A 25,997-nucleotide genomic window follows, 5' to 3' on the forward strand; every position below is an offset into this window, starting at 1 on the left:
TCCCAGTGCGCGCGCGTGCGCGCACACACACACACAGCCACAGTCACAAAATTCAAATCTGCTCGGAGAGCTTTATCACTGACATGCAAATCCTTGACTTGCCAATGACTTTTCCCTACCAGCACCTCCACCGGAAGTCCCTCCTGCCAGCTCCTCTAAGAGATTGTGTGAGACCATCCCGCCCTCCCCAAACAGGTGTTCTGGTTTTGTTTCCAGAATACCACCCCTGACACAAACAGCCTGAAGTTGTCATGTCCTTTCAGCCCACTGTCTGGAAATCTACCACCTAGAGGTAGATTTGGGTGGGTCTTCTTGAAAAGACACACCATGTCCCTGGGAGGACCAACCTGCCGCATGTCAGCATGTGTGTTAAATGGATGACTCGGCTGCCAAGGGCAGCTGCAGGCCTGGGGTTGTGGACAGGGAGTGGAGGGTAGAAAATCCTGGATCACGGTGACCATGATGGCCAGGGCAGGCTGGGGCATGCTACAGGAGCCCTGGGCAGTCCAAGGCTCTGGAGAGATTCCCAAGTCAGGGTCTAGAAAGGAAAATGGGAGGAAGCCAGAGACTAACTTCTTAAGGTTATATTTTATATGCACCAGGCAGGGGCTGGAAGCCAACTTCCCTTCCTCTTCCCCAGGGTCCTCTTGCTCCTACTTGTCTCTCTTCTTCTTCTCTTCCCATGCTTACTTTCCTCTCCTCACCACTGCCCTTCCCCTATTCCTTTCCTCTGACCCTGGAACAGAAAATAACCTTATTAGCTCTATTTCCTCTATATGGAAGACTTAAAAGGCTTTAGCCTCAGGATCTAACTGTTGTTATGGCATCACTTGATGGGGAAAATGCATGGTCTAGCCCTGTGCCTGGCTCATCACAGGTGCTCAGCAAGTGCTGGTTAAGGGAATAAAGACATGAATGAAAGTGACTTCATTTTGAGTTGCTAATGCCAGATCTGAAGGTGGACTTTTGGAATCCATCCCTATTTGGGTGACCAGTGACTTTCCTGCAGGCACAGATCAGAGGTGTCTGTGGCCCTGGGCTCCCACAAGATTCCAAAGATGAAGCCAGGGTGGATCCAGACCCCTAATCTTGTGTGATTTCTTTTCTTGCATCTTTGCAGCTTTTGCTTCTGGAGGGGGTCAGTGGGCAGGGACTGATGGGGTCACAGCGCCCTCTGCTGATGTACTTTCATAGGCGGTTTTTGCATGTCTGGGTTTATATTTAATAATGTTTACTTTTGTTTTTAATGGGCTTGGGCGAGACTGGGAATGAGGATTTCTGGTTTTATGACAGGCTCATTCTTCATGAATGTCAAGACTGAAAGTGGCCCTTGGTGATAAAAATGAGTGTCAGGGTGGGCTCCCAGACATTAATAATTTAATTGAAAGCAGGTTTTGGTTTTAACAACCTCCCTGGCCCCAGTGCCTAAATGTCTGGGGGAAACACCTTCTGCTCCAGGCTCAGAGCTGTACCTCTGATTGTAGCAGGCTCTCTCACTTGCTTTTAAGAGGCACGCATGTGGTTTTGTCTGAGTGAGCTGAGAGAACTTTCTCCAAGAGGGAGAAGCAAAGTTGCCCACAGCAGGACTGGCTCCTGGACAGGGGCTGGCACTGAGCTTTCTGTACTCATCATGAATCGTGGCTCCTCCCGAAGCTAGGCAGACACTAAAGAGCTCCTGGGTAGGAAGGTAGTGGGCAGGGCCCAAGGCCAAACTAACCCAGACTGTGGCAGCCCCTTGCTCAGTGAAGCCCCCTATTTCCCATACAGCAGATGGCACAGCACAGTTCTCACACTAGAATGCACAGGAGTCACCTGGGAAGTCTTGTTAAAATGCAGGTCCTGATTCGGTAGGTCTGCTATATAGCCTGAGACTCTGCATTCCAAACAAGCTCCTAGATTATGCTGATGCTACTGGTCTAGGGACCACACAGGGAAAGCAAGAGTGTAGAGGAAATAGATTCTGACATCAGAATGCTCAGGCAGAATTCTGACCTCACCTCTGCCACTTATGCAGTGACCTTGGACAGATTATTTTCATTACCTTCTCTCTCTGAGTCTGCTTCATCCTGCACAAAACAGGGAAGATGACCTCATAGAAACACAGACAGAATGACTTCATGAGGTTGTTGTAAGAATAAAATGCAACGATGCAGGTGAAGCTCTTAGTGCAGAGCCTGTAGTGTCCAGCACATGGCAAATATCTTTATACGCATGTGTCCATTCGGCAAGTGTCTGTCAACCCCCTGCTGTGCCCTTGGCACTGCCATGGGCCCCACATCGAGCAGTGACAGAAACACAATCTCTGCTCTCAAGGAACTTACATTCGAGCAGAAGACAGACCACAGACAAGTGAAATGGATAGGATGTGAGCTGGTGCTAAGTGAGCTGCAGAGGCAAACACAGGACAGTAAGGAGCATAAGGAATGTTGAGCGTGAGCATACTGTTGTTTGTGCAGACTGGGAAAGTGTCACTGAGAAGGTAACACTGACGTATGTACACTACCATGTGTAAAATAGATCACTAGTGGGAAGCTGCTGTATAACACAGGGAGCTCAGCTTGGTGCTCAGTGATGACCTGGGCGGGGGGTGGAGGGAGGCTCAAGAGGGAAGGAATATATGTATATAACCCAACATTGTAAAGCAATTATACTCCAATTAAAAAAAAAGTTCATTTGGATTTTCTGGCCCACCCAATATATGTTAAAACTCAGAGCTGTACATATCCAAAATTCAGTGTATGCAAATACTTTTAATTTAAAGTAATAAAGACTGTTTTAAAGTGAAAAAAAAGAGAGAATGTAATTTTGAGGGGATGACCACATGGATAGCTGAAGAAATGGGAGGGACCATTTGTGAGTGCAAAGGCCCTGAGAAAAGAGTGTACACAGTGTGTGTGAAGAACAAAGAGGAGCCCAGGGGTGGTGGGGGAGGAAAACAGGTAAGGGATGAGTGTGGAGGAGCAGGATCCATCCTTGAGGGCATTGCCAGCATCACCTTTGGATTTTTCTCTGAGAGAAAAGGGCAAACGCTGGAAGTTCTGAGCATGAGAGCAACACGATCTAACTGACATTCTGAAAGGACAAGTTTGGCTTGTTGGGGATGGACTGTGGGAAATCCTCCTCCACTCCAGGAGCACTGTGATTGCTCAGGCGAGAGGGGAGGGTGGGGTGCAGAGATCCCTGAGAGCGGTGGTGGGAGGGTACGTATTCATGGCTGTAAACATCTACCCACATTCATCTTGTTCCCTATTATTCCTTTTTTTTTTTTTTGGCTGCACTGAGTCTTAGTTGTGGAATGCGGGATCTTTGGTTGTGGCATGAGAACTCCTAGTTGCAGCATGTAGGATCTAGTTCCCTGGCCAGGGATCAAACCCCAGCCCCCTGCATTGGGAGTACAGAGTCTCAGACACTGGAGCAGCAGGGAAGTCCCTCCTCTTTTCCTTTTAAATTATCCTTTGAGTGGGGTCCATTTGCCCCCTTCCTCTGGGTGAACGCTTGGATAGGGTACAACTTCATTGGCCACTCCCAGGAAACAGAAAGATCCAAGGTGCTTCTCATCAGAAAGGATGTGGGGAGATCTCACCTGACTTTGTCTCTATTCTTAAGGGTCCTTCCTGGGCCATCTTTCTCTTCCTTAAAAAAAAAAAAGCTGTTAGTTTTATTATGCAAATAATGCATGTTCCTTGCAGAAACATTAGAGATTATAGATAAACACAAAGAATGACATCAGAAATTGGCATAATCTTACTGCTCAGAGAAAACCACTGCTATTACTCCATTCTTGCATATTTCTAAGTCTCTTCAGTTCATGCAGGCTCTATGTGCATGCACATACACACACATATAAATTTTTTACAAAAAAATGGGATGATTTTCTGATACTATCTAATACACCAATACTGTTGTTGACATTAAATATATTTCGACCACATATGATTCTTAATGTCAGCAGAGCATTTCATTTTATGGGTGTACCACAATTTATTTAACCAATTGGTGTCCATTTATGTTGTTTCTGATTTTTAAATACATACATGTCATAAATGACTCCATGATGAGTATCCTTGTAGCTAAATCCTGGCAGCCATCTGTAATTTTTTCCCTATCTTTTAAAGCATGTGATACATATCACCAAGTTGCTCTCAGAAATATTTGTGTGAATTAGACTCATCCTGGAGTTGCTCATGTCCCCACAGACACATCACCCAATAAAAATAAAATGAACGCTTCTTGGTCACATTTAAAAGCTGATATTGATATTAAAGTGTCAGGTGGGCAACCTTGCACCATTTTGCTTCATCACCTGCTGAAGGCACATTCTTCATCTTCTGGGTCCTCTAGGATTAGAGTTAGGGTCAGGCTTTCAGACTCACTGTTCAGTCTCTATAGTAAGATCCGGATTGGATTTGGTTGTGGGTTGTTTTTTTTTCTAATATAGAGGGAAATACCAGAGTCACCTTGGTCACACTTATCAGAGGGTAAGTCACCTTTCAAATACTGAAGAGGATGCAGGGAGGCTCTGGGGGTCCTGGAAGCCAGACAGGGACACTTAGGAAGGTGGGTGGGAAGTTCATTGCCACGGAAAGGTATATACTCAGACCTATTTCTCCTGGGAGAGATGGGGCTCCTGACCATGGTGGTGGATGCCTGAGCCCACCCTCATCCACCTTCTGGGGCTGGTGGCAACCTGTGACCAGGGAGAAGGGAGGCTGTGAGTGTGGGTCATACCAGGGCCCAGGGCAGTAATGGGAATGGATGATACAGTCTGGCCTCCTCCTGGGCCCAGCCCTGCCTGCCTGCCTGTTTCTCTGGTGACTCCTTGAGTCAGGGCCTGAGGCTGCAGCACCTGTTACCTGTCGGTGGGCTCGGGTGAGCCACTTGCCCCTCACTCTGCTAGAAATCAGACACCGAGATTACAAAGGAAGGATACTGCTTCACAAGGGACCACTCGGTCCTCTAGAACACAGTCTCAATCCCCATACCATCTAATAATTTCTTATTGATTCATTTTCTAATATACACTTCTTCTCAAAACACTTATTTTTTTAATATTGAAGTAGATCAAATCTCATTTAATTGCAGACTTCAGTCTGACTGGAGTCAGTCCAGGAATTGGGAAACTGCAATGGAGAACTGAAACTGTTTAATCTGGGAAAGGCAATTCGGACTTCGTCATCATTGTTGTCAGAGTAGTTTGGGTTTTTCTGCGAGTTGAATTCCTCCACATATGCTCTCATTTAGCTCTCACTGAAAGTGAAGTGAAAGTCTCTCAGTTGTTTCTGACTCTTTGTGACCCCGTGGACTATACAGTTCATGGAATTCTCCAGGCCAGAATACCGGAGTGGGTAGCCTTTCCCTTCTCCGGGGGATCTTCCCAACCCAGGGATCAAAGGATCAAACCCAGGTCTCCCGCATTGCAGGCAGATTCTTTACCAGCTGAACTACCAGGGAAGCCCTAGCTCTCATTACACCCCTTTGAACTAGATGTGGTTACAGTCACATTCCAGATGAAAACGCTGAGTCTGAGAGGTGATGTGACTTACCTGCAGCCACACCATTGATTTCTGTCCAGAGCCAGCTGACCCTGAGGTCTGTTCCTCCTTTGATCTCATCTCATTGCCCTTGGAAACACAACCAGCCCCAGAGAGTCACAGAGTACTAGCCCACTAGCCCAGAAGTCAGAAAACCTGCGTTCTGGTCTTGGCTTTGCTACGCATGGGCTGTGTGGCTGAGGGCACTTCACTGCACCTCTCTTGGCCTCAGAAGCCTCATTGTAAACTGAAAAGATCTGACCACTCTCTGAGATTCCTTCTAACCATGGAGCCTTAGCTGAGGCTTATTGGGTGGTAACCAAAAACCGCTTTGCTTAAACAGAAATGGGCGCTGTGGTCCAAGAGTCCAGAGACCCTCATGAAGCCAAGTGAGGGGCCAGCACCAGGCCAGTAGGACTGAGGCCAGGCAGTGGTACTTGCTGCCCCCTCTCCGGAACTGCACGAGTCTCCACTTCTCTCAGTTCCTCTGTTTTCAGTCTTCTCTCTCTGCAAAATGGTTTATTTTTTTCTGTAGATTACCTTTCTCTGCTTCTTTGGCCAATAGTGGCAGATGCACCCCCAGCTCCTAATTACAAGGCCAGTTCTGGGGGGCCAACTGAGTCTCCCCAAATTCCAATTTCAAATTCCCAGGGACAGAAATCAATTGGGCAAAGTTGAGTTGGCTGTCCACCTTGTTCTGATCAATTGGGTCCTGTAGCACAAAGCAGAAGTGGTGGCCCAGGTCGGGGAGACGCACCCTCCCCACAAGAGGCTCTGTTCTCAGGAGAGGAGTCGCATCTTTTCAGAGAAGAGACAGGTTAAGCTTAATTCCCTTCCAGATGAGGTGACCTTGAAACCAACAGGAAAAGCACAAGCTCACCAGCAAAGCTGGCCCATGGGAAGCGTCAGCAGGAATGACAGGCTGTGGCTCCCTGAAGGTCTGTTCCCAAGGGCAGACACGACAGCTGTTTGACAGCCAGGCAGACCTGTCCCCCAACACACAGTATTGTCCTTCTGCTGCCTCTGAGTTGGATGATGTGAAACTGGGGCACAGGGGAGCTTGGAAAGGGACAAGGGGCAGGGACTGCGGAGACCACTGCCACCAGTCCTCGGGGCTTGGTTAGCACGGCCCGGTCATTTGCACAAAGAAGACTCAGCGCTTCAGCTGATCCTGGCCCGTTTCCCTGATGACCTTGTTTCCGTTCTTCAAACTAGCACATGGTTTATCTCTTGCTGTATAACAAATTGCCTCAAAACCTAGCAACTTAAAGCAACAAGCATTTATTATTTCACAGTGTCTGTAGGTCAGGTAGTTAGGAGAAGCTCATCTGGGTTCTGGCTCATTGTCTCCTCATGAGGTGTGGCAGTCAAGCGATGGCCAGGGCTGCAGTCCTCTCAAGGCTCAGCAGGGGCTGGAAGAGGGCTACTCACACCAGTGCTGGCAGGAGGCCTTGGCTCCTTGCCATGCGGCACTCACCATAGGCCCGCTTGGGTATCCTCACCCCACGGCAGTGAGCTTCACCCAGAATGAGTGTGCAAGAGAGAGCAAGATGGAAGAAACACGTTTTTTATGACTTTGTCTCAGAAGTAACACACCATCACTTCTGTCATATTCGATTCATTAGAAGCAAGTCACTATGTCTAGTCCTCACTTAAGGGGAGGGGAACTATTTCCTTTTGAAAGAGTATCGAATCTGTGGGTCTATACCAAACCAGAACTGAGCACAGAACTGAGCCATACAATGTTCCCAAGTGTTTGGAGGTTGGGGAGTCAAGGGATAGGGTCTGGGGGGGTTCTGTTTGGTGGCAGAAATCAGTCCCCAAAGATGTTCTTATCTCCAGAACTTGTGAATATGTTATGTTATACAGCAAAGGGGAAGTAAGGTTGATCATCAGGTGACCTTAAACTAAGGAGAGTAGCTGGATTATCTAGGAGGGCTCAATGTAATCACAGGGGTCCTTCCAAGTGGAAGAAGGAGGCAGAAGAAGAATCAGAGTGATGCAGAGCACTATTTACAGTAGCTAGGACACAAAAGCAGCTTAGATGTCCATCAACTGATGAATGGATAAGGAAGCTGTGGTACATATATACAATGGAGTATTACTCAGCCACGAAAAGGAATGCATTTGAGTCAGTTCTAATGAGGTGGATGAACCTAGAGCCTATTATACAGAGTAAAGTAAGTCAGAAAAAGAAAACCAAATATTGTATATTAACGCATATATATGGAATCTAGAAAAATGATACTGATGAACTTATTTGCAGGGCATCAGTGGAGATGCAGACACAGAGGACAGACTTATGGACACAGGGAGGGGGAGAAGGTGAGGGTGGGATGTATGGAGAGAGTGGGATGTAAGGAGAAAGTAGCATGAAGACATATACACTGCCATATGTAATATACATAGCCATTGGGAATTTGCTGCATGACTCAGGGGACTCAAACCAGGGCTCTGTAACAACCTAGAGGGATAGGATGGGGAGGGAGGTAGAAGGGAGGTTCAAGAAGGAATGGACACAGGTATACCCATGGCTGATTCATGCTGATATTTGGCCGAAACCAACATAATACTATAAAGCAATTATCTTTCCATTAAAAATAGATTAATTTTTAAATAAAAGAATCGGAGTGATGCAGAGTGAGAGAGACTTGACTGGCCACTGCTGGCTTTGAAGATGGAAGGGAGCCATGAGCCAGGGAAGACAGGCAGCCTCTAGAATCTGAAAAAGGCAAGGAACCAGATTCTCCTGAGTTGCAGAGAAATGTAGGTCTGCCAATGCCTTGACTGTAGCCCAGTGGGACTGATTTTGGACCAATTTTATGTTGTCTTAAGCCATTAAATGTGTCATCTGTTCTAGCAGCAATAGGAAACGAACAGAGGGTGATACCCACCTTTCTCCGTTTCGTAATCTATTTCTGTTTCATCACAGTTGTACTATTATTGGACTTATTTACATATAGTCCATATTTTTAATACCCCTGTTTACCATCTCTCCTTTAAAACTATAAGCTCCTTGAGGGCAAAGTGTATGTTTTTGGGGGGTTTTTGTTTATTTTTTTCAATGTATATCTGAAGCACCCAAGGCACTGCATGACTATGCAGCCATTAGGAACTTGATCATTCATTTTCTAGATCAGATGGCAGCCCACTCCAGTGTTCTTGCCTGGAGAATCCCGTGGACAGAGGAGCCTGACAGGCTACAGTCCACGGGGTCGCGGGACTCAGATGCGACTTAGCAACTAAACCACAAAAGTTGAAGCAGCCAACTTAGCAGAGAGAAGAAACAAGAGAAAGCTGCTGTGAAATAAAACGTGGAATCCCATTAATTCATCCTTCATTGAACTGAATCCAAAGTATTTCACTCATGGCAGGATAGTTTATTGAAATCCTATTTACTCTGTATCTTTCTTTGTTCTCATTTCAGGGCAGCAGCCAGGCTTCCCCTTATCTTGGTGGAGGGATTTTAGGCAGGACACAGCATGGGGCAGTGGGAGGTCAATGGCTCGTCCCCACCTTTAAAGGCCTCTGAAGGGCAAGGTCTCCTTCAGGTGGGGTGGGGATGAGGAAACGTGCCAGAGAATAAGGGTGGATCCTCAGAGCCCCAACGGGGAGCAAGTTCCCATGAGCAGTGGAGCCTCAAGTCCTGCTTGGTGATGAGACCTCAGAGGGAGGTAGTGCAGGCTAGACCCCGGGCTCAGGAGTTCCTCCCATTGCCCAACACATACACACACACACACACACACACACTTCTGGGATCATAGAGAATGGCATCTGATATCTTCAGGGCCTTCCCTTTGACCTGGGACATCTGTAGAACCAGGTGAAGTGGAGGGAGGCGGTGGAAACACTAAGGATGATCCTAAAGATTTTGCACTGAACCATCAGGAAGCAAGAAGAGAGGCTGGAGTCTGAAACACACTGATTTTGATCTAAAAAAGTGATAGTCCTTCCGCACTCAAGTTTGAGACTGATACTCAACACTTTGACTCCTGCTTTGGCTTTAAACGAAGATTTTACTCTCCGGGTGGAGGGAGCCGGGGGCAGGGTGGTATGTGAGAAGGCAGCAAGCCTTTCAAGGAGTGGGGAGAGGCTGAACCCAAGCCGCTGATGGGTCCTGAGGCAGCATTAAGTTGGAACTATGTCCTCGGTCACACAGGAGTTGAAGTACAGATAAATCAGAAAGCAGGTCCAGACGCCAAGGGTGAAATAGATGCCCAGGCGTGGTATGGAAGTTTCCTGTTATATGGGGAGAAAGTCAGGACCCTGAAGTGAGGTCAGCTGGGCAGCTAGCAAAGCACCCTGCCCTCCACAGAGGCCTCTGGGCAGCCCCCAGTCTGGGCTAATCAAGTCCTCCTTCCTCGAAGTGCCACGCCCTCTAAGGCCACGTGGATGCGGTGGGGGCGGAGCCTGCACAGGCTGGGGTCGATGGGAATGCGCCCTGGAGCACCGCCTTTTGGATGACTGGCCACCCGATTGAGACAAGGGGCTTGCAGGGATCTACCTACCCCTGATCGTAGTTGTTCTGTGGGGTACACAACAAACATTTCTCCTGTGGAGGACAGAAACGGCACAAGAAAGATCATTTTTCCCTGGTCCGAGATGGCCAGGCTGCTGGGCACCTCGTCGGATCTTGCTATAGGAGACGATAGAACAATATAGTTGCACTTGGGAGCGGGTGCATCCAGGGTTGAGTCCTACTTGGTCATGGTTTCAGAATCTCCCCAGTCCTATAGGGCAAGACCCCAGAGTGGATTCAAGACTAGGGAGGCATCCCCGGGCCGGGAGAGGAGTGGAACCAGGGGAGAGAGCGAGCCCAGGGAAGGTAGAGGGGAACAGGAGACCGGGGGTGTGACATGGGGCAGGGTGGGGAGGGCTTCACTTACAAAGCAGGAGTCGCACTGGTGAAGGGAATCCATTGGGTCTTTTGGTTGTTGCAGTGCCACCATCTTTCTGTGAAGAGAGAGCGGTGCTCTACCAGCTCCCTCCATTTTCCTGAGCTGGAGCTGTGGGTCTGTGTCTGTCTTTCCTATCAGCCTGAGTTCTTGCTGCATCTTCAGTCCTCTCCTAAAGGGACTGGGGAGTCAGGAAGGGGCAGAATTGGGGAGAATAATTTTCAACGTGAAAGGAACTAACCAGTAGCATGAGTGGCCATGGAGGGTCTTGACTCCAAGCCACTGGGGCAAGAGAAACTAAGACAGCTCTTTGAAGGCTCTGGGAGTCCTCTGAACTTCAAGGACATTTAGCAAAGAAAAGGAAAGAGACTCTTCAGGGGTGAGAAGAGATGGGGGCAGGTTGCACTTACAGCTTGCTGTTCTTCTGTATATTTATTAAAACATCCATCTTCTCATCCATATCCTTTTGCATCTCCTTCCAAGAGAGAATTCAAAGCTAGAATCATCATCATGAAGGGCTTTTGAAATCCCTTTCTCCTGCTTCACTCTGCGAGGCCACCTCTGCATATTACTTCCTCAAGAATCCTCACTGGCCCTGGGTGAGGTGGCTCACAGAATGTCCATGACATGTGCCACCCACCCCTCCTTGTCTCCTTTCCCATTCCATGATGAAGCTAAAGCACAGGCAGAGTCCTTAAGGGCTTGTTCAAAGTCTCCAGGTGAGTCAGAGGCCAGGATCTGTTTTACCTGATCTTACACTTGAATGAAACCCTATCTGCCTTGGTTCAATGCCTATAAAATCATGGAACCAAGAAAACAAATCTTATGACCCCTAAAGACACTTCTGACTCCAATGTTTTGACCCCTGCCATGCACATAGATCCTGTATATCTGTGTTTGTTCCATCTCTTACCCAATTCCTGGCAGAAATGGTCAACACAAAACAGATAATAGTGCAAATGGTTCCTCACATGTATTGTTAAGAACTGAAATAATAATAAAGTCTTCTTGGTAAAGTTTAGGGCTATAAAATTTGACCTGGAAAAATTGGAGAGAAATAGTGGTCGCAAAGAAACTCTAAGATGGCCGACGTTGTTACTGATAGTATCTGTTGAGGATAAAAACAGGGTTGGATTGAATATCACAAAATATAAATAAAAAATAATTTGCTTCAAGGAAAACCATTTTAGTAATAAAAAATTGAAAGATTTGGGAAGAGTATACTGATCTGGGGTAGAAAATTAATCAAGGAATTACTGTCAGGATGGAAATGATTTCCCAAAAAGATCTTTTTGAAAAGCATTTTTAAAGGTTCGTATAAATTTCGAATAAGATACTGGTATTCATAAGTAAAGTCAAAATATCCTTGAAGTCAAAATTCCCCCTGGGTCCAGAGACTTCCTTGGTGGTCCAGTGGCTTAGACTCTGAGCTCCTGATGCAGGTGGCCCAGGTTCCATCCCTGGTCGGGGAGTTAGATCCCACATGCTACAACTAAAGATCCCGTGTGCCACAATAAGACATAGCACAGTCAAATAAATAAATATCTTTAAAAAGTTCCCCTGGGTCCAAAACATCAGAGTCAATACATCCCACTTTCTTAGAAGTCTCACCATCACTTCAAACTCATGCTTCAAACTGACCTCAATCATTTTCTCTCCCAAATTTGCTGTTTCCCTACTGTCCTTGTCACTGTCATCTCTTTCTTCTAGCTGTCCGGATTAAAACCGGTGTCATCATGGACGCTTGCCTCTCTGATATCTTTCTACTGAATCAGTCACCAAGCATGCTATTTTCCCTTTGCTGCATCGTTCGGATGTACCCTTTTCCTTCTGTTCCTACACTGGGTCCAGCCTTCTTCCCCTTGAGCGGGGATGTGGCTTCCTGTTTGATATTCTTGCTCCAGACGACCCCCACCTGCTCCCCGGTGCCCCCGCCCCCACCCCGCCCCAGCCACCTTGCAAGCAGCTGCCAACTCAGCTTTCTGAAGTGCTGTTCCTAGCGTGTTCTTTGATTAAGAATCTCCAGAGGCCTCTTACCGCTTACACAACCAAGTCCCAACCTGTCTGCCCGTCTTTCAAAAGCCTTCATTATCCATCGCCTTTGTGCCCACTCCGTTTTATTTCTCACAGTTTCCCCCAATGATCCCACTTATATGACTGATCTCCCCACTGACCGTGATAAGCTTCGCATTCCTCCTGCTTCCATGCTGTGTGCAAGCTGCTCCCGTGCCCAAAATAGCCTCCTTTGTGCCTTGTGATACCCAGTCCTACCTACTAACAAAACACTCACTGTGTTTGCATTTTAATACAGAAATAGCACAGCCCTTTGCAGAAAAATTGGACAATACAGAGGAATATAAAAGGAAAAATTAATCTCATCACCTAGGGATAACAGCAATTAGCCCTTTTGGTATATTTCTTTCCAGTCTTTTTTCTATATAATTACTTAACTATTTTTTTTTCACCTAGTTGCGATCAGCCTGTACATTATTACTTGCATCTTGCTTTTTTACTTCTCATTATAAGCATTCTTTCTAAACACTGTCTCCTATAGTTAATTTTCATTATATGTTAATAGCTATATCATATTTTATTTGACCATTCCTCTACTATTGGAAGTTGTGGTTATTGACTATTTTTTGCTGTTATAAATATCCTGTGATGAACATCTTTTTATAGGTACCTGTGCAGGCATTTCTGATTATTCTCATAGGTTAAATTCTGAGAAGTCAAGGAGTTGATAAGTCATGGAGTTTTGATATTTTTGATACCTATTGTCTAAATTCCTTTTCAGTTTTGTACAAACCTGTACTCCGATCAGCTGTAAAGAGCATTCCTATCTTGATTTGTAATTGTCATAAATTAAAACTTGGTTTATTTGAATGTGGCAATTACCTAAGTATTGTTTTCATTTACGTTTACTTGATTATTCGTTAGGTAAAACTTTGTATTTATTGCTTTTTATTAATATTCTTTTCTGTGGATTGTTCACATACACCCTTTGCCCATTTTCCTATTTGGCTGTTAATGATTTGTGTGAGTTTTATATGTTACAGATAAAAACATTTTGTCTAGATCAATCATATTTGTGGAAAATTATTTCCCTCAAACTGTTGTTTACTTTCTGTGTATGGTGCTTTTCTGTTATGATTTTTAACTTTTTTATATTGTTAAACATATCGGTATTTCTTCTATGATTTCTTTCACTGTAATTATATTTAGACCATCCAGTTAAATACATGCAATTTCTTTTTTTTTTAATTCACTTTATAGACTATTTTAGTTTATAGTGTTAACTGAGTTAAGTTTTTCCCTTATATAATCAGGCAATCTTCTTCTTTTTGTTTAATTTTTATTGGAGTATAGTTGATTTACAATGTTGTAGTAAAGTTTCTGCAATACAGCAAAGTAAATCAAAAACATATACCCACACTTTTTAAAATTCTTTTCCCATGTAGGTCATTACATTGAGAAGAGCTCCCTGTGCTATACAGTAGTTTCTTAAATCATCCCCTCTCACTCTGTCACTAAGGTTGTATCTCTCCATCCTAATCAATGAGACACCTTAGACAGCCCTTATTCAAAAATTGGATTTAAGCCTCAGACATGTAAGAAACAAATAACCTAATCTATTTTATATAGTGTAATATGTATATGTCAACCCCAGTCTCCCAATTTATCCCTCCTCCCTTGCCCCTCCCCCCAGTAATCATAAGTTGATTTCTTCATCTGTGGCTGCATTTTTGTTTTGTAAGAAAGTTCATTTGTAACATTTTTTAAGATTTCACATATAAGTAATATGATATTTGTTTTTCTCTCTCTGACTTACTTCACTATGACAATTTCTAGGTCCATCCATGTTGCTGCAAACGACATTACTTCATTATTTTTTATAGTTGAATAATATTTCATCATATAAATATTCTTAATATTAATAATCTTGTCCGTCTCACTGATAATTTTAAAAATCATCTTTATTGGATTTAAAATTTTATAGAGCAGTGGTGCCCAATTGTGAGCATATAATTGAATCAACTGAGGATCTTTAAAAATTACCAATGCCCGGACCTCTGATTCAACTGCTATGGGGTGCAGCCAGCTATCAAGAGAGGCAGCTCAAAACCACAGTACAGGTGATTACAGTGTGTGGCCAATGTTAACCACTGTTAAAGTGCTAAGGACCTGGTTCTCATCAGAAGCAACCATCTTAATCATGTAACAGCATTTTGAGCAATGGTGCCCTAGCTTGGAGGTTTTCATTCAGTTCATCTGGTCCAGGGCCTGGGTACATGGACTTGAGAAATCCACAGAAGTGATCTCTGTCAGAGAGGCTGTCATAGGGTTATCGATGCCACTTTATTTCATTTGTCTGCTTATCCTTGGGCTGTACCACCTTCATTTGATTATTGTGACTTCATTATGAACTTTAATATCTGGTGAGAGTAATGCCTCCTTACAACTATTGAAAAATTTATAGGTAAATGCATTTGCCTGTTTATGCTTTTACATTGGTTGTTCTCAAGTTTCTTCCTGGGGAACATGAATAAAATCCCAGGGTGCAAGGACTTCAGCTCTATTTCTTATATTAGTGCTCCCACCAATTCTGAAACTCAAAGTTTGAAAACTGCTATTCTAGAAACTGGATAATCTTTTTTAGTAATTGCTGAATTCAAAAATAACCTTACTGGACTCTTGGATAGATTTGCATTTAACTTTCAAACTTTTAGACTCACCTTACCACTCACTTTCCCTAGGGCACTTCCCTGGTGAACCAGTGGCTAAGACACTGCGCTCCCAATGCAGGGGGCCCAGGTTCAATCCATGGTCAGAGAACTATATCCCACATGCCCCAACCAAGAGTTCACATGCAGCAACTAAAAAGATACTGTGTGCCACAGAAAAGACCCGACACAGTCAAATAAATAAATATTGAAAAAAGAAAAAGACTTGCTTTCTCTAAAATGACTTTCTGGTTACCCCAGTCCACATCCACTTCTCACGTCTTTAAACTCCTAGTTAAGTGACAACCGGTCATCATTTAACTTTGTACTTGCATGGCTCCTGTGTGCTCAGTCGCATCTGACTGAGATCCCATAGACTGTAGCCCACCAGGCTCCTCTGTCCATGAGATTATCCTGGCAAGGATACTGGAGTGGGTTGCCATTTCCTCCTCCAGGAGATCTTCCTGACCAAGGGATCAAACCCACATCTCCTTGGCTCCTGGATTAGCAGGTGGATTCTGGTACTTGTTATTTATGCAAAAGAGTTTGAGTCTCTTGCTAGATTGTAAGCACTTTCAGAGCAGGCTCTGGCTTCTCCTTCCATGATTCCTGGAATGGTACTGGCCCATGGAGGGCATTCAGTAAATACTTACCTTCATAATCTCCACAAATTCCTGGAGTTTATCAAAATCCTTGTCCATTACATCCTTTATCTAGTGAGGAAGAAAGGCACACAGCACATTACTGAATGTGGAGTTGTCTTTCGGGAGTTATAAGGTAAGGGCTGTAGCTGCTCCCCTGGAATGAGCTGATAAAGTTTAAGTAATGTTCTAATAATGGCTTATTAAGCCACTTCTTCCCAAGAGTCTGTGAAGGGTAAATGCATGTACCACCAAGTCACCACCACCAGCAGGCTGGGCACAACTTGGATCTGGCCATTGTAAGGCTGCCACATGGAACTCAAATCACAGCTTCAATCACACATCCTTGCTTGAGTATTTTCTTTGTTCACAAATATGCTATAGGTGATTTCATCAGAAAAACAAGAGTTCTTGCTCTGCACCTTGTTCCGGGGAGGAGAATAGGAAGAAATTGGTCCCTGACTGCCTCCAAATTCCAAATCATCCCCTCTCGCTCTGTCACTAAGGTTGTATCTCTCCATCCTAATCAATGAGACACCTTAGACAGCCCTTATTCAAAAATTGGATTTAAGCCTCAGACATGTAAGAAACAAATAACCTAAGCTGCCTGACACAAGCACTCAAGGGAATTTGGGCTCAGTTAGTTGGATTGCTCTATCAGGCAATTCCCAAGTTCCTTTACTATTCAAAATTAGGTGTTGCATTTTCCTGGAAACTACTCTTTTTCTCTATGAGAGGTAAAGTCTCATCCTGTTACCTGTTTTATCTCTTCCATTTTTTCCTTGAGCTCTTCCCTCACTTCCCTGAGTTCATTCTGAGGAAATAAAATAGAGAAGGCATAGAGAAATGTCTTGGATGGAAGGGAGACAGTCAAAAGAAGGAAAGGAAAGATCCTAGGGCATGGCCAAAGGAGGAGCAGAAGATCATTGCCAGCAGGGAGGAAAGGAAGGATGCTGTTAAGAAAATAGTACAGTGGGATGCACTGTACCCCTAGATGTTGATGCACTTTGAAAAGGTCACACACTCCCTGCTGTGGTGTGAACACCAAAATCTCACGGTCTAAGTCTAATGGCAAGGAAACATCAGACAACCTGGACTGAGGTCATTCTACAAAATAAATGATTTGCAATCCTCAAAACTGACGGTGTCCCAGAATACAAGGTCGAAGAACTGTTCCAGATGAAAAAAGACATGGAAACTGGGAGCCAGGTGTGATTCTGAGTTGGATCCCAGACCAAAAAAGTTATCTCCTCTTTTGTTATGAAAGACATTGGCAGGATAACTGGGGGAATTAGATTAAGGGCTGTAGATGAGAACTGTATCAACATGAATCTCCTGAGTTTGATGTTTGGATGATTGTACTGTGGCTGTGTAAGAGAGTGATCTTGTTTTGAGGAAATGTATACTGAAATTTGGGAGAACAACATGCTTGCAAATGGTTCAGGATATATGTGTGTGTGTGTGTATATATATATATATATATATATACACACATATATGAATATGATAAAAAGAGAAAATAACATGATAAAATGCCAACATTTGGAAATCTGGGGGAAGAGCAAACTACAACTCACTGTACCATTTTTTTGGAAAATTTTCTGTAAGCCAGAAATAATTTTAAAGTAGAAGCAGAAGGAGTGAAGTCACAGGGGCCGGTGCAGAACTGTAGATACCAGTAGTTTACCTGCCGCAGCGGTTGTTCTGTCTGCCCCGCCTGTTCACTGTGTTGGTCCAACCTGCTGCCTCCAGGGTCCCCACACCTACCTTTAGCTCCTTTGTCCCTCCTGGTTTGGTAAATGGCCCTTCTTGTTTAGCTCCTTTGTAGTCATATCTCTGTTGGTTGAAAACAGAAACATAGAATATTGGAAATTGCCAGCATGGGCAGATGAGGCAAGAGAGATCCCCCCCCAGGTTCAGCTCCTCCCTTCGGGCCAGGGCAGACGTGAGAGCTGGTGGCCTGGCCCCACCAGCCCCAGAGTTCCCTCAGCCCTTCTCCTTTGTCTGAGCCCATCTCATTCCACTCCCTTCCTGGCCCACTGGGCCTCAGCTTTCCATCCCCCCGACAGTCATGCTCATTCCCGCTACAGGGCCTCTGGACGCTTGGCTTCCTCCAGCCCTGGTGCTCATCCTCGGCCCTCCAGTGGCCAGAGGCTTGTCCTCTCAGCTCTGAGGAAGGCCTTTCCGTTTCGTCTTCCTATTTCAATCCCCTGTATCGTAGGTAATGCTACCAAATTTTTCCTCATTTATTTATGCATCTGCTTTGTTCTATGAGAGCAGAGTGCTCTCTCTCTCTCTCTCTCAGTGTATCTGCCAGCACCTGGGACAAGTCTTGGCCACCAGGAACGGCGAATGACCCCTGACTCCAAGTCACCTCCCCATGGGTCTCAGGCCTGGCTGCTGGGATGGCATCAAAAAAGCTTCTTACTTTGATTGGCTCCGGCTTCAATTCTAGGCAAACTGCCTTGTAGTTCTTGCTCTGCGGAGAGGGAAGGTGGGATTCAGGCTGCCAGGCATCAGGCAGGGGAGGACTAGGGAAGCTTGGGGAGGCTTGGGAAAGACTGGGAAAAATTGGGGAGGACCCCCTATCCACCCCACCCTGCCTGCCCAACTGCACTTAAGATCAGGCCCACATGCCCCCAGCTCCTGAGCCAAGACAACTCACATTTTGTCATGTTCTAGTTCTCTCATGAGTAAAACCTGCCTGTTCAGCAGGCTGCCCTCTTCTTGCTGGGGGGCAGGGATGGGAGGGCTGGCAAGAGCAATTTGAGATAACTGAAGGAAGCTGGCTAAGTAGTTTTTCAGGAGCACTGACTTTGGAGGTAGACAGACAGACTGGAATCCTAGTCTCAGCCACCTCCTCACTGGTTGTGTCAACGTAGGCAAGTTACTTAGTCTCTCGGAGCCTTTATTTCTAACCTTTAAATTGTGGGTGATAATTACCTTTATCTAATGAGCTTCTTCTATGCCTTAAACATGCAGGTCAGAGGCAGGCCTGGCTGGGGTCGTAGCCCCCAGCGTGGCTGGAGTTGGGGTGGGCCATTTCAGTGCTCCTCGTCCTAGGGGTGGTCCTTGCCACCTCCAGGCCTGGGGTCCATTCCCCACCCTCCTTCCAGGCTGAGAGGCTACCTCGTGCTCAGAGGGAGAAGGAAAAGCTGAGGGTTGGCTGGGGACTCTCTATACCCCCACCCCCACCTCTATCCAGTGGGAGCTCAAAGACACCCCACGTTGGCCAGCAACGTTTCTCCTTTACCAGGCTTGTCTTCTTCAGTTCCGCCCTCTTGGCCGACATGATGGAGGAGGCCAGAGTGTTCTTCGATTTCCCAACCTCCCCTCAACGGGCCCCCGTGACCAGGCCACTGTCCTAGGCAGCTTACAGGCCGAGGTCAGCCAGGATGACCACCTCTCTGTGGGTGGAACAGCTGAGGTCACAATGCCCAGGACCTACACGCCAGCCCAGAGTGTCACTGCAGCTGCAAGCCTGGGGTGTCTTGGCCACTGAGAAGAGGACCTCAGGCCGGGTTCCAAAGCCACAAAGTCTCCCTCCGGCAAGGGGGAAGGGGGCCTTCCTGCAGAGTCCACCTGAAGGACCGCAGCCTGTATGGCCCAAGCACAAGGCACATCCTGGAGAAGGAAAAATTGTTGGCTGCACCCGAGCAGGACCTCCCCCTACCCCAAAGACCAGGAGGAGGCATCTGCCCTCAACAATGAGCTTCTCCTTGGAGACCACACACCTGCTCTCCTGGCCCTTCCTTGAGCCTGAGGCTATTTTGGGTTGAGGTGCCCTGAAGTTTCGCAGTTCAAGGTGTCTGTGCTGTGCTAACCTGGGGCTCTTGGTACCAGTCTCCGCGGGATGACCTCTGATGCCCTGGCCTGACTTTACAGCTGGTCCTGCCCCTCTCCCCTCTTTCACCCAACTCCATTCTTCCTCCTGGTTTTTCTACCCTCCTGGAAGAGAGCCAGGGCAAAAAGCAATAAGTAGACAGTGTGAATGGTGAGAATCCTGGATGATGGGCAAGGAAGGTTACTGAGGCCATTCTGAGGGTAACTGTGATTTGTGTTTAGAAGACAAGTGGACACAGGGTGGGAAAAGGAGGGTGGGATGAATTGGGAGATTAGGATTGACATATATACACTATCATGTGTAAAATGAATAGCTGTAGGGATAGACAGCACGGGGAGCTCAACTCGGTGCTCTGTGAAGACCTAGAGGGATGGGATGGTTGGGGGGCAGGGGAAGGTCCTAGTAGGAGGGGATATATGTATACTTATAGCTGATTCACACTGTTGTATGACAGAAACTAACACAACATTGTAAAGCAATTATACTCCAATTAAAAAAAAATCCACCAAAAAAAGTCTAAACAACATGGCCTCCCCTGAGACCTAGAATTATTCCATATCCAGGTTAGGAAACCTAATTTCTCTTCCCTCTTATCCTTGGGTATTCCTTCCTCCCTCTCATTTCAAATACTAGTTGCTCTAGAAAGGGCCAACTTGCAAATTCCTAGGACAGACAGTACAGGAAATGATGCAAATTGCGTGCTAAGTATGTGTCTGCATCCCAGACACGACTGATTGCGCTCACCTGACCATTTCCTGGGCCTGTGCTTGTCCTTCCCAGAGGCCCTGAGCTCTGAGACTTATTTTGCAGCTTCCATCCTCGGGACAGACCTTGATCTCAGCCCATCACAACCAAAGGAGAATGCCTGTCACTGTTCAGCTGGGGAGTGGAGGGGTGGAGCAGGAAGTGGTGGGGAGTGTCTAGTACTGTCCCCTCCTGTTGCGGGGGGAGTCCCCCTAGCTTCAGGGGACCTCTCACAGAAATTTTATATCATTGGTTACTATATTGTCCCACGTAGCTGATTTATATACACCTTGCCTCTACACTGGGCAGGGTTCAGACATCTTTTCTCATTGACACATTGGTTACTATGCAATTTCTGATCCTTCCTGTGAACAATGTATCAGACCTCAGCTAGAATCAAATTCTATTATATTGTTCCTATGGAATTTCTATCATGTGAAATTCTAGTACCTCTGTTTCAGGAACAAAGCATGATCTTCTCAACAATTAATGGTAAATCTCCAGCTACTGCAATACAGCTGATGATAAGTGAAAAGTCAGAGTGAAGACTTTGTGTGAAGATTGCAGGCTTTGTTCTCCTGTGTGTTCACCATGACAGGGACGCCTTTGCCAGGGCCTCCCAGGACCCAGGGGACATGTTACTATCCCCACAGTCGACCGTTACAGAGTGGCCTGCTGTCTGAGATAAAGAGCCACCAACCATCAGTGGCTCCCCCTACTTATGCCAAATACAGCTCCTGGGGCCTCCTTGCTTGGCTAGGGTCCCTTTGCCTTCTTTGGTTTTTTATTTTTTTAAGATTTTTTTGATGTGGACCATTTTTGAAGTCTTTATTGAATTTGTTACAGTATTGCCTCTGTTTTATGTTTTGTTTTTCTGGCTGCAAAGGCATGTAGGATCTTAGCTCCCCGACCAGGGATTGAACCTGCATCCCCTGCACTGGAAGGCGGAGTCTTAACCACTGGGCCACCAGGGAAGTCCCCCTCATCAGTTTTTACAATGAGTGACTTCACTTGGCCTGTTCTTTGTAGGCAAACATGCACAGATACTTTATTTTTATCTTTTTGCACCAAGACACCTGAGATGATGAACTTTTCCTCACAAGAGTCTGACAGGCTCGTCACCCTGTATGTTGGTTCTGCAGGGAGCAGTTTCTCCAGTGGGACTGTTCCCCTGATCAGAAGGCTGAATCCACAAGCCCACCCTGGCCCCACCCTAGCCTTCTTCCTCGGGGCCACTGGCGGCGCCCTTGTTCCTCTCCACCAGCTCCTCTCTACATGGCTCTAGGGTGTTCCTGTGTCACGTGACAGACAAAAACTTTGAGACGAATTCTCTGGGCCCCGAGCTCCCACTTGAAGTTGAAAAAGGAGGCGTAAGCGAAACTGTTTTCTGGGTGGCAAAACGGGTGTGAAAGTCGCTCCCTGGGCAAGACAACTTGGAGGAAATCCAACACTGAAGCAGGCCATGGTCATTTGCTGAACGCCCTAAACATAAGTATGAATTTATTTCTATCTCATTCTCGATTAAAACAAAGCCCTCTTCTTGTGCCCCCACCACTCTAACACCTGTGACAATGACCACCCATGCTGAGAGCTGTGAATCGCGGGGCCCTGCCCATCTCAGCCACACACCTCACTGGCAGGTCACCTTTATCCAGGCTCAGGGCCAGGCCGGGTCTCAGCAAGGAGCTCTGGGTCACTATGTAAGTGACTCCACAGCAAGCGCCCTGTTCATGCAACACTGAGCCCCGCCTGTGGCCGAGCTCTCTGCTAGGCACCAGGAGCAGAAGGTTACCGGACGCAGCCCTGGCGTCTAGGGACTCATCACTGTTGGCATCATTGGAATCGCACGTACAATATGGTGAGTTGGCTCAGGGTGCTGAGAGCCCAGGGAGAGGCATGGCCCAGTTCTCAGAGCTGGCTCTCTCTCATGTTCTTCTGGATCCCATTCCTGGCCTAGTGAGCTTCCCACTACCCTTGACTTTAGAGAATTTCTTCTTTAAACCCAGGGCAGGAGGTGTGGAGGGCCACGTTACCTACACATACCAGACTTTCCCATCACCAATACCCGTCTCCGTCTCTGAAGATGACACACTCCCCCCAGCTCAGTGGGACCGTCTGCTCCATGCTGGGCCCTGTATGGCGAGTGTTTACTGTCTCCAGCATATCGAATGGGTCTTCCTTCTGGCAGAGAGAGTTGCTAGCCTGTCCCAGCAGGTGTGCTGTGTACCAAATCAGCCCTCTCTGCCTGCTCCTTCTGGCCCAAGTTCACCTTTACCTGGCCTTGTCACTCGGCACAGCAGCTGGAACTGGAGTTAAATCTACACATCCTCTAACAACATAGAGCAAGAAGGTGTCCTCTGAGAAGCGTGTGTGTCAGGCTGATACTTCACCACGTCCCAGTGTCATAACACATGCCCGTTCTCAGAGGTCCTGCGGGCGCCTGCCTCGGGAAATAGTGGGATGTTCAGAAACGGAACAACCTTCTGGCTTTGTGCCTGGATCTCCCTCAGCTCTCAGGGAACCGGAAAGCTGCAAGCCCCACGTCCAAACAAAGGAGACTTTGCAGGGCCGACCTGGTGTCCATGAGATTCACCTTGCTGACCTCACTCGGTAACCTCACCTGGCCTCCGTCCTTCTGGTCTCTGCCAGCCCACCGCTCCCCACCCCCGGATGTTCCACGGGCCTTCTATTGTGCCTCCCACTTGGTTACTTGGATTAGTTAGGGTTCTCCAGAGAAACAGAATCAATAGGACATCTATTTATATATCTGTCTGTCATCTATCTATCTAGACATTTATCTTAAGGAATTGGCTCACGTGATTACAGAGGCTGAGAAGCCCCATGATCTGCCATCCAGAGACCCAGGAGAGCCAATGGGGGAAGTTCCCTTCTGAGTACAGAAGACTGAGGTCCCAGCTATAAAACAGGCTGAGAAAGGATTATTTCTTACTCAGTCTTTTGTTCTGTCTAGGCCTTCAACAGATTGGATGGGGCCGACCCACATTGGGGAGGGCAGTCTGCTTTACCCAGTCTACCTATCCAAGTGTTAACCTCACCCAAAACACCCTCACACACATACCCAGAATAATGTTTAACCAAATTCAGCTGACCCTTGAACATGGGTTTAAACTACATGGGTCCACTTACGTGAGGATTTTTTTCAGTAGTAAAAACTGCAGTGTTATGCAGTCTGAAGTTGGTTGAATCTCCAGGTGCAAAACTGTGGATACCAGGGCTGACTAGAAAGCAATACACAGGTTTTTGACTGTCCAGCGGGTTGGCACCCCTATCCCCCACATTGTTCAAGGTCAACTGTAGGACTTCCCTGGTAGTTTAGTGGATAAGAATCCACCTGCCAATGCAGGGGACACGGGTTTGATCCCTGGTCTGGAAAGATTCCACATGCCACTGAGTAACTAGAGCCCATGTGCCACAATTACTGAGCCCAAGTGCTGTAACTACTGAAGCCCCTGCTCCTAGAGCCTGTGCTCTGCAACAAGGGAAGCCAGCACAAGAAGCTCAAGCACCACAACTAGAGATTAGCCCCTGCTCCCCACAACTAGAGAAAGCCAGTGAGCAGCAGTGAAGAGTGCAACCAAAAAGAAATTAATTTTTTTTTGTTTTTTAAAGAAGGGTCAACGGTCTCTGAGCACCCTGTGACCTAGCCAAGTTGACATAAGATTAAACATCATATTACCTGTCTCTGCAGTCTTCTTGACCCATCACCTCATCTTCTGGAGCACAGCTCCTTTCCTTGAGTCGTGTCAGATGTGGCCTGATCTCGTGGTAATAACTGACCTCTGGCTTGGCCTCAGGCCCTGCCCTCTGGGGCCCTGGCCCCTGGCTCTTCCGTACCAGATCCCTCCTTCCTCCTTTGCCCCTGTTGGAGAGCTTCCTCCCACCCTACTGCCGTGGCTGGCAGTTTAAGGGAAAGGTCTTCCAGGAAGACGTTTCTCTCTCTCTCTGCTCAGCTGTATGAATCAGCTGATGCAGAGGGGTGGGGCTGGGTTGGGGGGCCCACACCTCCTCCTCTGCTCACTCTTGGTGTTTTGTCCCCTGACATCCATCTGGTAGGAGCGTATCTGTCCATACCCTCCTGGTCCCCTGTTCTTCCAGGAGAGAACGCTCTATTTTTCAGATTACCTCGAGCAGCCCTTGACCGTCTCAGCCCACTTCTGAGCTCATTCTCTGCTCCGAGCTCCTGCCCCAGCCTCTCTAGGCTCCTGAATCCCTCAGCCTGTTGCTCTACTTGGTTAATGGCAATCAGGTGTGCAGATGAGTGGGGCTGTAGGCATGGTTCGCTCTAGGGACAGCACAGGTATAAAGTCCCTGGCTGGCCCATTGCTAAGGAGGGACTTTTGGTTTCCCTTAAGAGGGCTTTGGGCTGGTGGGCCTGGATTCTCTGGTTCAGCAATTTCCTAGTGATCCTGCCAGCCTTCTTACCTTACAGGTTAAACTAGAGTCAAGGGCTCACCTACAGGGATATGGGGAATCACAAGAATAAAATAGCTAGGGTCTTAACCAAGCATTTTGAATGTGTTTATTTTATTTAATCCACACAATGATCCTAAGAGGTAACTGCCATTGTTCTTTCCATTTTTCAGATGAGGAAGCAGTTGCTGAGCTGGGTGGAAGAGCTGTGAAATGAAGGCAGGCAGCCTGACTACACAGTCAGCAGGATTAACCTTCTCCTCAGCCCACCTCAGTGGGAAAGAACCCGCCTGCCAATGCAGGAGACACAGGTTCAATCCCTGGGTCAGAAAGATCCCCTGGAGAAGGAAATGGCAACCCACTCCAGCATTCGTGCCTGGGAAATCCCATGGACAGAGGAGCCTGGTGGGCTACAGTCCATGGGGCTGCAAAGAGTCAGACACGACTGAGGACTCAACAACAACAACATGTGGTATGCATTCAACTAACTCTTTCCCCTTGGAAATGCAACTCCCCAACAGCAAACTTAAAATGAAATACTTAAAAGATATTAAAAGGAAATTAATAATGAACCTATTAAGTTCTTGAAAGTACTAAAAGGGTGAAATAATTGCTGAAGAAAATTATGTAAAATAGAACAAACCAAGAAGTTCACATATACACACACACACAGTTATATGAAACAAAAAGAATTCAGTAACTTGGGAGAGAAATTGTCAAAATTGGAGATAATACACATAAGTTAATAAAAAGAAAAATGGTCAAATTAGGTAAATAGTATCAACTCTGGAAACATTTACTTTTTCCCAAATTTTTATTGTAATAAAATACACATAGTGTTTACTATTACTTTTTTCTCACCATGTTGTGCAGCATGTGGGATCTTAGTTCCCCAACTAGGGATTGAACCTGTGCCCCCTGCATTGAAAGGGCAGAGTCATCACCACTGGACTGCCAAGGAAGTCCCCTCAACCATTTTTAAATGTGCAGTTCAGTGGTGCTAAATAAATCCATTCACTGTGCTGTCAGCCATCATCACCATCCATCCCCATAACTCTTTTCATCTTGTAAAATGAAAACTCTGCACCCATTTGTTACCAAGTGAAACTGGGGTCTGCTAGCCCCACATATAGCAAAGCCAATCAATTGACACCAGATTATGGTGAAGGAAAGTACAGTGTTATTGCAGG

The 25,997-nt window shown here is 46.5% G+C and overlaps 1 protein-coding gene across 20 annotated transcripts; it reads right to left on the reverse strand.

Annotated features, from left to right (window-relative positions):
* Positions 1-569: 569 nt before the first annotated feature.
* On the reverse strand, positions 570-19,158 carry TEX35 (testis expressed 35). Of its 20 annotated transcripts, none has more exons than XM_081486006.1 (11): positions 19,042-19,158; positions 18,217-18,267; positions 17,556-17,624; positions 16,546-16,602; positions 15,801-15,860; positions 10,837-10,901; positions 10,418-10,607; positions 10,040-10,083; positions 3,584-3,633; positions 2,042-2,066; positions 570-736 (listed from the first exon to the last, which is right to left on the reverse strand). In XM_081486006.1, exons 1-10 carry the CDS (start codon positions 19,078-19,080, stop codon positions 2,062-2,064), a joined length of 630 nt encoding a protein of 209 aa, XP_081342132.1. In that variant the 5' UTR covers positions 19,081-19,158; the 3' UTR covers positions 570-736; positions 2,042-2,061. The 20 variants fall into 20 exon arrangements, 9 of the variants coding, with proteins under 9 accessions (XP_081342132.1, XP_081342129.1, XP_081342130.1 ...); XM_081486003.1 differs by having other exon boundaries at positions 18,109-18,267; XR_014052433.1 differs by lacking the exon at positions 2,042-2,066 and having other exon boundaries at positions 10,040-10,167.
* Positions 19,159-25,997: the final 6,839 nt, after the last annotated feature.

Source organism: Giraffa tippelskirchi, chromosome 5 (genome assembly GCF_054371585.1).
Source record: "Giraffa tippelskirchi isolate mGirTip1 chromosome 5, T2T-mGirTip1v1.2.pri, whole genome shotgun sequence".
NCBI classification, from domain to species: Eukaryota; Metazoa; Chordata; class Mammalia; order Artiodactyla; family Giraffidae; genus Giraffa; species Giraffa tippelskirchi.